The sequence below is a fragment of the Cataglyphis hispanica genome, chromosome 2, assembly GCF_021464435.1.
Source record: "Cataglyphis hispanica isolate Lineage 1 chromosome 2, ULB_Chis1_1.0, whole genome shotgun sequence".
In the NCBI taxonomy this organism is placed as follows: Eukaryota; Metazoa; Arthropoda; class Insecta; order Hymenoptera; family Formicidae; genus Cataglyphis; species Cataglyphis hispanica.
The window spans coordinates 6,718,664-6,733,127 of NC_065955.1; the positions used below are offsets into that span (position 1 = coordinate 6,718,664).

General features: G+C 41.2%; 1 protein-coding gene across 1 annotated transcript in view; it reads right to left on the reverse strand.

The window, feature by feature from the left end:
• LOC126858991 (uncharacterized) overlaps positions 1-14,464 on the reverse strand; it is a 71,065-nt gene that overhangs the window by 3,601 nt on the left and 53,000 nt on the right. The window contains exons 90-120 of the mRNA XM_050609805.1: positions 14,078-14,413; positions 13,459-13,758; positions 13,004-13,312; positions 12,604-12,921; positions 12,095-12,418; positions 11,715-12,026; positions 11,224-11,556; positions 10,837-11,133; positions 10,417-10,728; positions 10,014-10,331; positions 9,537-9,863; positions 9,154-9,465; positions 8,756-9,079; positions 8,357-8,662; positions 7,975-8,274; positions 7,442-7,762; positions 6,640-6,966; positions 6,142-6,462; positions 5,784-6,053; positions 5,323-5,511; positions 4,887-5,240; positions 4,442-4,654; positions 4,057-4,254; positions 3,776-3,970; positions 3,089-3,457; positions 2,756-2,971; positions 2,475-2,666; positions 2,153-2,368; positions 1,874-2,056; positions 1,145-1,732; positions 74-1,027 (exon numbers count right to left, since the gene is read on the reverse strand). Coding sequence (XP_050465762.1) covers positions 74-1,027; positions 1,145-1,732; positions 1,874-2,056; positions 2,153-2,368; positions 2,475-2,666; positions 2,756-2,971; positions 3,089-3,457; positions 3,776-3,970; positions 4,057-4,254; positions 4,442-4,654; positions 4,887-5,240; positions 5,323-5,511; positions 5,784-6,053; positions 6,142-6,462; positions 6,640-6,966; positions 7,442-7,762; positions 7,975-8,274; positions 8,357-8,662; positions 8,756-9,079; positions 9,154-9,465; positions 9,537-9,863; positions 10,014-10,331; positions 10,417-10,728; positions 10,837-11,133; positions 11,224-11,556; positions 11,715-12,026; positions 12,095-12,418; positions 12,604-12,921; positions 13,004-13,312; positions 13,459-13,758; positions 14,078-14,413 — 9,834 coding nt within the window. The remainder of the gene's footprint in view (positions 1-73; positions 1,028-1,144; positions 1,733-1,873; positions 2,057-2,152; positions 2,369-2,474; positions 2,667-2,755; positions 2,972-3,088; positions 3,458-3,775; positions 3,971-4,056; positions 4,255-4,441; positions 4,655-4,886; positions 5,241-5,322; positions 5,512-5,783; positions 6,054-6,141; positions 6,463-6,639; positions 6,967-7,441; positions 7,763-7,974; positions 8,275-8,356; positions 8,663-8,755; positions 9,080-9,153; positions 9,466-9,536; positions 9,864-10,013; positions 10,332-10,416; positions 10,729-10,836; positions 11,134-11,223; positions 11,557-11,714; positions 12,027-12,094; positions 12,419-12,603; positions 12,922-13,003; positions 13,313-13,458; positions 13,759-14,077; positions 14,414-14,464) is intronic.

Consider the following 14,464-nt stretch of genomic DNA (forward strand, 5'->3'; position numbering starts at 1 on the left):
CATAAATTCTTCGCAAATCTTATCAAAGAAAAAATGTATGGTTCTTTTTTTTAAATAAACGGGAATATTCTACCTTTTGTGCAGGCGATATCCGGATTTCCGTCGTATCCCAGCGTGCATGAACATATCGGTTTGTGATTGATGATATTGCAAACAGCATTGGGTCCGCACGCGCAAGGATCTCGGCACACCGCGTTGATGCAGGATCGTTCCGTTGGACAGTCATCATCCTTGGTGCACTCGATCTTAAGAATCGGTTTGGTAGGCTGACAGGTACCGCTACCGCTGCTGACGTATCCGCTGGGGCACACGCACACCATGGTGCGTATCGGGTACGTCGGCAGGACCCGACATTCGGACGGCTCTGAACACGGCTGTATAACCGGACACGGATCCTGACACTTGTTGCTGAGACAGGCGAGCCTATCCGGACAGTCGCTGTCTTCCCGACACTCGGGTCTAACTTCCGGTTGGCAATTGACGTACGGGTTACCGGTGAAACGGGGTGGGCAACGACATATCGGCAAATGATTGAGAACTCTGCATTCCGCGCGGGACGAGCACGGATTGTCGTGCACGCAGGGATCAATGCACTGCATATTGATGCAGGCGTGATCGCCTGGACAGTCGCCGTTGCTGTAGCATCCGATGATGCGGCAGCGATCCAACGAATTGCCGTAGTAGCCCTTGCGGCAACGGCAATCGGCTACATGACTGTTCGGGAAGCATTCAGTGTTGGTGTCCGTACATGGATGATCCGTGACCAAGCATGGATTTACGCAGTTGTTGTTCACGCAAGCTTTGTCGAGTGTGCACTGGCTATCATGCCGACACTCGACTGACTGACATGCAATCTCGGGATTACCCTGGTAGCCTTGCTCGCACGAGCAGATTGGTTTGTGATTCCTCACATAACAGACAGCATTGGTGCCGCAATTGCAAGGATCGCGACATTGCCTGTTGACGCAAGCTTCACGGTCGCCGCAATCGTCGTTCGTCGTACACGTTCCGGTGACCGTTAGTTGTACTACGAGAAATTAAAATAATTTATATATTATGAAGTTTTATAAAAATTATACAGGCTTGTTTTTACTTTTTAAATTGATCAATTCGCGAATAGTCTATCTTGAGAAGCTTTACTTACTTGGTCTGCATACACCATCAATGTCGGTAATCCATCCCTCCGGACATGTGCAAATCATTGTTCTTACGGGCACAGTATTGAGAACATCGCAACGAGCGTTTTCTAAGCATGGTTTGATGACTGGGCAAGGATCGATGCATTTCTCCCGGATGCATACCAATTTGTCCGAACAGTCAATGTCGATTCTGCACTCCGGCTCTTCGATCTCATCCACGGAACGTCGTTCGCAGTAGGAGAATGGATTTCCCAGCGGAATATTTTCGGGACAGCGACAGAACGCCACATGATCCTGGACGTAACAAACGGCGTTTTGCGCGCAAGGTGAATTTTCGGCGCAAGGATTCACGCAACGACCGTCGTTACAAGCCAAATTGTGGGGGCAATCGTGATTCGTGTTACACTCGACCCTCTCGCAATGAATTTGAGGGTTACCATAGTAGCCCGGACCGCAACGACAGGCCGACCGATGATTTTTACCGTAGCATTCTGCATTAATGGCGCATTTGTTGTCTAAGATGCAAGGATTCACGCATTGACCGTTGTAACAGGTGGCTGCGTAATCACACTCACTGTCAGATTCACAGTCGACTGAAATAAACAATTACAAATGATACTGTGTTAAATTTAAATTAAGAAATCGTTATAATAAAATAAGAAATGTGTGACAAAAATATATCATTACATAATTTTTTCCATTCTATAAAAAAAAGTATCATTAATTGCACTTACGTTTGAAACATCCTAGCTGAGGATTTCCAGAATAGCCTGGAGGACATACGCAAGATGGATAATGATTCACGACGTTACATTTGGCGTTGAGACCACAGTTACAAGGATTAATACACGCGCCGTTAACACACGCATAGTTTCCAGTGCACTCGCTGTTTGATACGCACTCAACCACGATCTCCGCTACAACGGAAATGTCATATTATCCAATGTTGCTATATATATATAATTTGCACATAATTTTTAAGATGTAAAATCTTTATTCGTAATTTGTCTTACGTGGTATGCATTTGATCGTGGGATTGCCGAGATAGCCGATCGGGCACTTGCAGATTGGATTGTGACTGTCAACGTGGCACAAAGAGTTCCTGCCGCAAGGATCGCCAATAACGCATGGATTTACGCAAAGCGAATTTATGCATTGCTTATCGCGCGCACATTCGCTATTCGTATAGCATTCCGGTCGAAGTCCTGGAAGTAGCGGAGCGATAGGGACTGTAACAAAAATTTTATGTCAATATCTTGATGATCCTACATTGCGAAAGATGATTGCGATAATTGCAAGAAAGACTCCAACTTTGATTTTATATTTTGCATTTACCTCTTGCACATTCTATGTAAGCGTTGCCCCTAAAGTCCTGAGAACAGAAGCAGATACCGGTATGAGATGTGGATTTACATTGCGCGTTGAGACCGCACTGAGTTGTCAGACAGGCGTCTATGCATCTTCCGTCCAGGCACTTCTCCTGGTTGGCGCAATCTTGATCCAGATGACATTGCACATCGCCTAATACTACATATACATAAAAGATTAAAAAATAATATTTTTGACAATATTTTATCTACGGCGTAGCACATTTTTAATACGAAATCGATACGTACCAATTGGTTTGCACTGGCCGTTAACATCAGTGATTGTATTCGATGGGCACAAACAGATCATCGTACGAAGCGGAATCGTATTCAGGACTTTGCATTCCTGATCACTGGTACACATATCGGCTGACAAACACGGGTCTTGACATCTAGTGTTAATGCAAGCGAGATTCAATGCGCATTCGCTGTCCTGTATGCATTCCGGCTCGATGGAAGGTTCACCTAAAAGGAATACGTCATAGGATATCTTAAGCTTTCATGTATTGAATTCTCGTGATAAATTTGAGCTGTTTTTTCAAAAAATTTAAGAATAATATCTAAAGTATACCATCAACATACCAATGCATGTTATATATGGATTTCCGGTAGTACCCGGAGGACATGTACATTTAGGTTGATGATCGCGTGCGACGCAGATCGCAGTTTCGGCACAGGCATCATCGTCGCAAACCGGTCTGCAAACCCTGTTCAATCTATCGCAGGCCTCATGATCGGCGCAGTCTTCGTTGTAATGACAGATAGCAGAAATGCATGCCACGCGTGGATCACCTTGAGTACCTTGCGGGCAAATGCACTGAGCTCTATGAGACACCGCTTTGCATTCCGCACCCCGGCCGCACACAATATCACCAATGAGACAAGGAGTGACGCAATTGTCATTTCGGCAGGTCTTGTCATAAGGACAGTCGTTGTCTGTCTTACATTCCGCTACAAAGAGAAAATTATTATGCGCAGTGAGTAGATGTAATATCCAAAGTGTAATGAAATTTAATTCAGCCTTTTTAATTCAGTCTTAATATATATTTAAGATTTTTTTATCTTTTTTTCTAATTTATCTTTAATTGTGTCAGTATATCGCATCAAATTTATTATTGCTATCATATAAAAAAGGTAGAAGAAATTAGAGACGATTATATTATATTATTACTTAAAGAAACATATATTGACGCGTACATTTTAGAGAAAAATTTTCAAAAGATACTATAATTTTTGAAATAAAAGATAGAAGCAATAAAAAAAACTTACGTCTGAAACATTGAAGTTGCGGATCACCGGCTAAACCGCTTTGGCAGTGACAAGAGGGATGATGATTAATCGTGATACACTTTGCATTTAAGCCGCAGCGATTGCTGAAACACGGATCTTGGCATCGTTGATTTATGCATGCTTTGTCAGACGGACACTCGGTATTTGTTTTGCATTCCGCAAGAACTACATTTTCTGTGGAGGAAAGACAACAATATAAAAAGATATTCAATTACGTTTATATCGAGAAATGAAAAGAAGTGGGCATGATAATACAGTACCTTCGTAACAATTTATAAATGGATCACCGGCATATCCGCGAGGACATTGGCAGGTACGACGGTGGTTTTCAATGTGACACTCAGCATTTGGAGCGCATGGATTGACAGTGCACGGATTGATGCACTTGCGGTTTAGACAGGCCATGTCTGATGTACATTGCGAGTCGCTCTCGCATATTGCACCGATTTGTTTGTCCACTACAAAATATTCGCGATTCAATTATCATTTCGTAAACTTGGCGCTAATTAAATTCAATTTTTTATTTTTGACTTTTATTTATACCAATCTCAGAATTTTTCAACAAACTATATTTTTACTTCTAATTATTAATATATGTATAACACATGTATAACACATATGTATTTTTTTTAGGTAAAATTTTACCTAGTACGCAAGCAACAGTGGCATCGCCGGCGAAATTCGGCAGGCATTCACAGATCATTGTTCTCATCGGTAGCGTATCTATGACACTACATTTGGCGCTTACAATGCATGGTTTTGTTTCTGTGCATGGATCTTTGCAAACACCACTGAAACATGCCAATTTGCTGGGACAATCAGCGTCGACTTGACATTCTGTTTCTGGTTCTAGTAAGTCTAGAATAGCAATAATCAATATTAATTTTTTTAATATCAAGAAATAAGTAATTGTTAACCATACATCTCTCTCTATCGATAACAATTCTCTTGTAAAACAAATTTACTTCAAATCATTACTTGAAGATTGTTTTACTAAGAATAGTTTAAAATAATATGCAATGCTGATTAATAAAATAAATTTTTTATTTATTTCTTTAATTCATTTTGAGTTAAAGAAATGAATTCTTACCTATGAGACACGAGGTGTAAGGATTGCCTACGTAGCCAGGTGGACATTTACAGATTGGCCGATGATTGGCGACAGTGCATAGCGCCGGTGGTGGGCAATTGCAAGGATTGACGCATTTCAGATTACGACAGGCTAAGGACGGAGAGCAATCATTGTCGCTGGTACACTCGGGCCTCTCGCATATTTCGTAAGGATTACCCGTGTACCCATCAGGACAGTAGCATCGAGTCTTGTGATACCCATCAGCGGTACACAATGCGTTGATGCCGCATTGCGTAACCAGACAGGTATCGACGCACTCATTGTTAATACAAGATTGAATTACCGGACATTCGTTATCGTTACGACAACCGACTAGAAAAAAATTAATAAAATTAAAATAGCACATATAATTATAAAAAAAATATATCAATTAAATAATTTATTTAATACGTACTTTGGTGACAATATTGCTGAGGCTTTCCGGTATAGCCTTCATTGCAAACGCATATTGGTCTATGCATTATCACGTGGCAACGACTATTAAGACCGCAAGAATCGAGAGTACACGGGTCGACGCACTTTTGATTGAAGCAGGTCTTATCATTTGAGCACTCGGAATTTTGAGTGCATTCTGGTACCGGTTCTGCAAACATATAATTTAAAATTAAATTTTATAAAAAAATACGATAACTCCCAATATATTTAAATTAAGAATCAATTATTTTTAATATATTAACATTTCGTAAAACAAATCAATCTTCTTTCTCCTCTTTTTAAATTTTTATTTTAATATTTTAATTAATTACAGCTTGCGTGTCCATAAATATACGCAATTATATGATTTTTTAAAAGATTTTAATAATAAAGATATATTTTGAAAATGTACCAATCACAAGTATATTTTGGAAATGTTACCTTCGAGGGTTGGAATTGTACATTGCACCCGTGCATTGCCCGTGAATCCAACTGGACAAGAACATACTGGTTTGTGATTAACAGTCTGACAGATAGAATTGATACCGCATGCACCGATGCAGGGATCTCGGCATTTTTGTGAGAAGCAAGCCTTGTCACGCGGACAATCTGAATTAATAACACATTCGGGATAGATGCAAATCGCGATGCCGTTTCTCACTCTACACTCGGCGTTGTAATTGCAAGGCGATGGACTGCAGGGATTAGTTTCTGAAAAGAAGAAAACAAATGCGCCTGTGTTTTAGAACGATGGAAAACCGTATTTAAAAATTTATGTATTAGAATTTTTTATATTTACCGATCTTCGTGTAGCATTCTTCGAAGGGATTGCCGATTAACGGAGACGGGCAGCTGCAAAGTGGACTGTGATTGATCGTCTTGCACACTGCTTTACTACCGCATACATTTTGGGAACAAGGATCTTTGCATTTATTTTGTATGCAAGCTTTGTCGCCTGGACAATCTGAACTAAGCACACACTCCGGATGACAACCCGTTACACTCGTCGGAACACCTTGCAATCCAGGTAGACATTTACAAATTGCCGTACTGCCAATTGTCTCACAAACAGTATTCGGTCCGCACGGTGAAGGATAGCATGGATCTTTTTCTTTAGAATCTATAAACGCAAATAAACACAACAATTAATAACATTTGTAAATGAGAGAAAGAAAAGTTTGAGACATATTTTATTTAACTTTCCTGTTTTGTAAAATTTGTTTTTAAAATTTGATCAAGATAAATAAATAGATAAATATAGAATTTAACAAAATAATGAAAGAGATGGCAAAGTTACCTTCCACGGGAACTCGACAAAGCGTGAATGCATCCCCAATCGTTGGTAACGGGCAAGAACAAATGGGAACATGATTAGACACTGTACAAATCGCACCAACACCGCAAGTACCAGGGCAAGGATCTTGACATCTTGTTCTTATGCATGCTTGCGATTTCGGGCAGTCGGTGTTGACGAGGCATTCTGGCTGACATCCTTGATACGGATTGCCTCTGTAGTTCGGTATGCACTCACAAATAGCCGTGTCGAATCTCTCGTGGCAATACGCGTTTATTCCGCATGGTGAAGGATTGCACGGTCTAGAAGATACCGGTGGTGCTGGAGTCGCTAAAATAATAGCAAAAAACTTACGATTATAATCTTGCAATTGCAATTATGTTTCGATATTCTTGCATGCACACAATGTATTGTTATAATATAAATTAACGTGTGTTTATAAATATATATAATAATATTTTCATATAATACATATATAAAAGTAAATAAATATACATGTTTTATACATGCATCGTCTGTGCCTTTTATATAATACATGTAAAAAAAGTGCAGCACGTATACATGATACATATATTCAAGAAGATATGTTGCGTATATTGAAATATAAATAGTTGAGTATTTAGAAAACGTTGCAAGAGAAAGATCGATATGAAAGAAACTGACGTGCGCAGTTCTTTTAAATACATCGTTATATACAATATAATATTTACATTAGAGATGAAAAAAAAATCAGGTTTTAAAGATCAAAATGCCGAGATAATATTTATCAGAGGTCGATACCCTAAGATAGCGGGAATTTTCTTACATATGATCTGAGAGCAAACTGTGAATGGGTCTCCAGTGTATGATTCGGGACAGGTGCATTGGGCTTGGTGCAAAGTAACTTGGCACAATGCATTGAATCCGCACAATCCAATGCACGGTTCGGTGCATTTCTGTCTAATGCATGCTTGATTGGTGGGACATTCGCTGTTTGCACGACATTCGGGTTCACAATTGGGTGGAGATCCTATGTAGTTTTGTATACAGGAGCAGGAGGGTTTATTATCGGCGGATACCACGCATTGCGAGTTCAATCCACATGGTGAGGGGTAACATGGGTCCCTGGGTTCTACATCCGATGTTGCTGGCAATGAAAAAAAAAAATTTATTATTTGTTTCAAAAAATCAGGGAGGAAACATTTGCGATAATACAAAGATGACTGAAGAAAACATCACAAAGATGTCTAAATGATGCTTTCTTACGGATTAAAACGCCTCTTTTCAAACATTTTTGTGACATTTTTAAGCATCTCTGCACTATCTAGAATACCTTTATTGGGAGGAGTAATTACTTACTTATGGGGAAACAATAGACGAACGGATCACCGGAATGTTGATCGGGACACCTGCAAATGGGATTGTGATTTCGCGTTATGCACAGTGCGTTCTGTCCGCAAGCATTTTCACAAGGATTACGGCATCTTGTATTCACGCAAGTCTTGCTCTGCTCACAATCGGTGTTAACGAGACATTCGGGTCGACAGCTCGGCGGGACTCCCAAATAACCGAGTAGACAAGAACAGGAAGCTTGATCGCCGTATTCGCGACAGATGCTATTAGGTCCGCAGGGAGAGGGTTCACAGGGTTTGACACGTGCTATCGAGACGATAAGATGGTTAAATTAGTTTCTTCTAATAACAGGGTTTTTTTTGAAGAGAAAACAAAAGATAACACTCACTTTGTACACGTTTACAAAGCGTGAACGGGTCACCTTCATAATCTTGGATGCAGCTACATGTGGCTACATGATTAACGACAGCGCATTCCGCATTTTGACCGCAAATTCCATTGCAGGGATTTATGCACTTATTATTCGCACAAGCTTTATCGTGCGGACAGTCGGAATTTTGCACACACTCCGGTCGACACTCTAGATATGGATTGCCGCGATATTCGGGTATACAATTGCAGATGCCGTTATGGCACTCGGCATTGAGTCCACATGGTGACGGATTACACGGGTCTGTTGCTACTGGTGAAATATCTGTATCGGGAGACGTAAAACGTAAATAATAATAATTGTTTTCTTATTATAAAAATAATGACGCAAACAATATAATTTAATGAAAATTCTTACGCATGGGCGCCAGGTAACAATTGCGGAAGGGATCGCCCGTGTATCCATCAGGACATGTGCAAGCTGGGGTATGATTGATCACGGTACACAAAGCATTAACGCCACAGGATCCGGGACAAGGGTCTTTGCATTTCTCTCTGATACAAGCTTTATTGCTGGTGCAATCAGAATTAATAGAACATTCGGCACGGCAATAAGGTGGCGATCCGATGTAATTAGACATGCACGTGCAAGACGGATAACCTCCTCTGTCTTGACACGTGGAAAACGGACCACAAGGCGATGGGACGCAAGGGTTGACTTGTATCGATGGCGTAGGCGTTACTGAAAGAAGATAAAATAACATAGGATTTTCGCGTACAAAACGCGTTTTGTCAACGCGAATTCCGGGGACTTACGGGGCATGTCGAAACACTTGACGAAGGGATCTCCGACCTGATCGGATCTACAGCTGCAAAACGGACTATGAGACAAGACATCGCATTTGGCGTTGACGCCGCACACACCTGGACATGGATCAATGCATTTTCGATTGATGCACGCACGATTCATGGGGCATTCCGTACTAACGACACATTCTGCTTTGCAGGCGGGAGGAGTTCCTTGGTAAGTCGACAGACACGAACAACTAGCTTTTCCATTTACATTAAGACATTGGCTGTTTGGACCGCACGGTGATGGATTGCAAGGGTCATCTATCGGTGCCGGAACTGTGCGAGATCAATCACGAGGTATGATAATATATAAAGGTAAATGTGATCGACAGACATTATACACTTACGAGTATCTTGCATGGGTCCACAGTATCTGAACGGATCTCCGGTGAATCTTGACCGACAACTACACGTCGGTATATGATTGATAACTTCGCAAATTGCATTGACACCACATGTTCCCGGACACGGATCCTGACACTTGTTTCTTACGCAAGCTTGATTAGATGTACAATCGGAGTTGATTATGCACTCGGGTCTACAACCCTCGTATGGATTTCCATAGAAATCGGGCAAACAAATGCAGGACACCGAATTGAAAACCTCGCGACACATTGCGTTTGCACCACACGGTGACGGTTGACAAGGATTTAGCGGAACAAGCGGTGTATCAACTAAAATAGAGAATCGTAAAGTATTTTACCAAACGCGATTATTATATATATCTAACATTTTTATTTCGTGGAATTTTCTATAAAGAATAATATCATAAAAATTATAAAATGCATTTTCCACGATATATGCTACAATTCTTCGAAACTTACTTGGTCGGGGATTACATTGAATAAATGGATCGCCGGTAAAATCACTGACGCAAATGCACATCGGGGTGTGACTAACGGTTCTACATTCCGCGTTCCTGCCGCACGATCCCGGACAAGGATCCCGGCACTTCTGATTAATACAAGCCTGTTGACTGGGACATTCGCTGTTACTGATACATTCTGGTCTGCACCTAGGCGGAATTCCGACAAACTGAGGCAGACACGAGCATGATGGGGCGTCATTAACAACTTGGCATACCGCGTTCGAGCCGCAAGGTGAGGGTTGACAAGGATTTACCGGTGGCTTTGGTTCTTCTACTACAATTTATACAAGGAATGATCAGTCAATTTCGATATTATATAACATAACGACATAAATCTCCTGGTTGCATGAAATTCTTACGTTGCGGTACGCATTGGATGAATGGATCTCCTATGTACAGTGACGGGCAGCTGCATATAGGATTGTGATTTACGACGGTACATTGCGCGGTTAATCCGCACGCACCGAGGCACGGATCGATGCACTTTTGATTGCTGCAGGCTTTATTACGGGCGCAATCGGCACTTATGAGACATTCCGGTCTGCAGGACGGCGGAATCCCTTTAAATCCGACGATGCACGCACAAATTGCCTGACCGTTCAACACACGACAGTGACTGTTCGGACCGCAAGGGGATGGATTGCACGGTTGTTGTTCCACGATGATTGAATCTATTTAATAACAATTACTGTATAATCGTGTAGGGAGATATTCACGAATGGACAGGATAAAAAACGGCGAGCTATAAAATATCGCTCTCGCGTTTGGAATATACATACCTTGAAGAGCTGTGCATGAAATGAATGCGTTACCGGTCATATTTCTCGGGCAACTACACATGGGTAAATGATTAATGACATTGCATTCCGCATTAAAGCCACATGTTCCGACGCACGGATCGCGACACTTGTGGAGTATGCATGCCTTGTCGCGAGGACAATCGGTATTAATGACGCATTCCGGTCGACAGCCGGCATACGGATCCCCGAAATATTCGGATATGCATGTGCAGACTCCATCATTACATCGAGCATTTTGACCGCACGGTGATGGGTTACATCGGTCTGGAGGCGGTACTGAAATGCGTATATAAATTGGATTGCGGCGATTTGAAGTGCTTACTAATTTGTCGATGGTAATAATATCATGTAAAATAGAATTCTTACGAGATATCTGAGGCAAAGTGTTGCAACTGACGAAGGGATCGCCAGTGTATCCTTCGGGACACATGCAGGACGGTGTATGATTGATCACCGAACAACGTGCCAAGAGACCGCACGAACCTGGACAAGGATCTCTACATTTTTCTCTGATGCAAGCTTTATCAGCGGGACAATCCGAATTTATTGAACACTCGGGTCGACAATTGGGTGGAACACCAATGTAATTTTGCATGCAACTGCACGCTGGTGCATCACCAATAGCTCTACATAGAGAGTTAGGTCCGCAAGGTGATGGCAAACACGGATCTTTCGGGTATTGCTCTTCTGGTTTCGGCACTGTAGAAAAGTACAGAGAATATATTCATATATTTTTATCCAAAAATGCGCGAAAATTGAATACGATTAAAATTAAAATCAAATTAATTTTTTTTTTTTGTTACATGTTTCTAAATTTTACAAGAGCGCATACATATTGTATTCTGTGTAAAACATACTTGGCATTGCAAAGCAGTAGATGAACGGATCGCCCGTGAAGGCGTTCGCGCATACACAAATTGGACTATGATGTATGACTTTGCACTGAGCGTCACGGCCACAGGTACCGATGCACGGATCTATACATTTCTTATTCATGCATGCTCGGTTTGATCCACATTCTGAATTTACTAAACACTCCGGTCTACAATTTGGCGGAGTTCCAATAAATTCACGCAAACACGAGCAGACAGCTTGATCATTATTAATGGTGCATTGACTGTTGGGGCCGCAAGGAGAAGGTTTGCACGGATCACGTTTTTCATCAGAAACTATAATGGTATGTTTAAAATATTAATTATACTCTCTATAATACTGCACGTTTTTAAATATTACTTACTGTCAAGAGCCTGATAAACGCAATTTATATACGGATTGCCGGTGTAGCCTGGAATGCAAGTGCAGACAGGGATATTGTTGACAACTTGGCAATTAGTATTCACACCGCACGAACCGGGACATGGATTCTGACACTTGGATCCGATGCAAGCTAAATTTGCGGGACAATCCGAAGAAATGGTACATTCAGGACGACACCCTTGATAAGGATTTCCAATATATTCAGGCAAGCATGTACAAGAACCGACGCCGTTTTGTTCTCTACATACGGCGTTTGTTCCACAAGGGGATGGTTGGCAAGGCTGATTCGGTGCCGATAGTACGCCTAAAAAATATAACGCTTAATCCTATCCGTAACAATTGATTATACTCGCGCGCGAGTATAATAAAATTCTTGTTAATTAAAAAAAAAACAAATATAACAATAACAAGAATTCTATTATAATTTGATCAGCACTATTTGTAAAAAAAAGGATACTTAAAAAAAAGTCAAAGCTACAAATTACTTACTGGGCATGATTATGCATTGAACAAATGGATCGCCTGTATAACCGGTAGGACACGTACAGGCTGGCACATGATTAACGACATAGCAAGTGGCTAAGGAATGGCAAGATCCAGAGCATGGATTTCTGCACTTGCGATTGATACACGCCATCTGACTCGGACATTCGCTGTTACTAATGCATTCTGGCCTGCAACTTGGTGGTGTTCCAACAAACTCGGGCATGCAAGAGCAAGACGGTGAATCGTTGACGACTTGACACTGGGCATTAGGACCGCAGGGCGAAGGTTGGCATGGATTTATCGGTTTTGGTACATCCTCCGCTTTAAGACAAAAATACAGTTTGTTGCTACTGATTGAATGTGTATACATAAAGGTTTTTGAAAATAAGAAAAGAAAACCTACGTCTTGGTATGCAACGTACGAATGGATCGCCGGTAAATACGGGAGGACAGCTGCAGATTGGATTGTGATTCAATACTTGGCAACGAGCGGAAATACCACACGCACCGAGACAAGGATTGTCGCATTTTGTATTGATGCAAGCTTCGTTTAAGGCGCAATCAGTATTCACTACGCATTCGGGACGGCAAGCGGGCGGATTTCCTATGAATCCAGTTATACACATACATACTGCTTGATTATTAAAACTCTGACATCGACTGTTTGGACCGCAGGGCGATGGATTACACGGATTCTCGATGACGGTGGGATCTGCAAGAGTGTTATTGCCGAAATTGTTGAAAGAAGTTTCTCGGCAGATTAAATCTTTTGCGACGTATAAGATTTCCATAAAAAAATCAAGTGCCAATATTTATTTCCGGCATACGCATAAAACATTCAATTATCGATGGATTTACCTTGAACGATCGGATAACACGCCGCAAATGCATTGCCAGACATTCCGTCTGCACAAGCGCACATCGGGGTGTGATTTATTACTGTACACTTTGCGTTCTGCCCGCAAATTCCTGTACATGGGTCGAAGCACTTATTACGAACGCAGACCTTATCTAACGGGCAATCTGGATTTTGCACGCATTCGGGTCGACATGCGGTATAAGGATCACCATGATGCTCGGGCAGACAGGTACACGTGCCATCACGACACATCGCATTGGCTCCGCATGGGGATGGATTACAAGGATCTTGTAGTACAGCTGCAAATATCATTATGCATCTTGAATAAATATGCTCTCTTAAAGACAGAATACTAAAGGCACAAAATATAATGTTTTGTTTTAAAACATTTCATTATATCATTATTTTATAATCAATCACCGTCATATAAGATAGAGATATTATAATATATTCTATCTCATCAAAATTTATCAGAATGTTTATACAATTGACATAAATCGTGATTTATTTTTATCAATGCTTGATCATAGAAATGTATAAAAAAAATCTATTTATTTCTTCATTTTTTTCTTTTCAATGATATGAGTGATGTATTATAAATGAATGTCAAAAGCTTACGAGGAGGTTCTGGGAAGCAATTAGCAAACGCATCTCCGGTGTAACCCTTCGGACAAAGACAGACAGCCATGTGATTAACCACGAGACATTGCGCTCCGATACCGCAAGAACCGGGGCATGGATCTCGACATTTTTGTCTCAAACATGCTCTATCGCTACTGCATTCAGAATCCACGGTACATTCTGGCCGACAGTTTGGAGGGCTACCGATATAATTTTCCAAACATGTGCATGTCGGCACGTTTGCGTAGCCGCTCTCACGACACGTGGCGAATGGACCACAGGGAGATGGAACGCACGGATTTTGTGGCGTCATAGGTATATCTTGGTCTACCTCTGTGAACGAATAATTTTTATTATATTTGTGCCAAAAATCTGCGTTATATT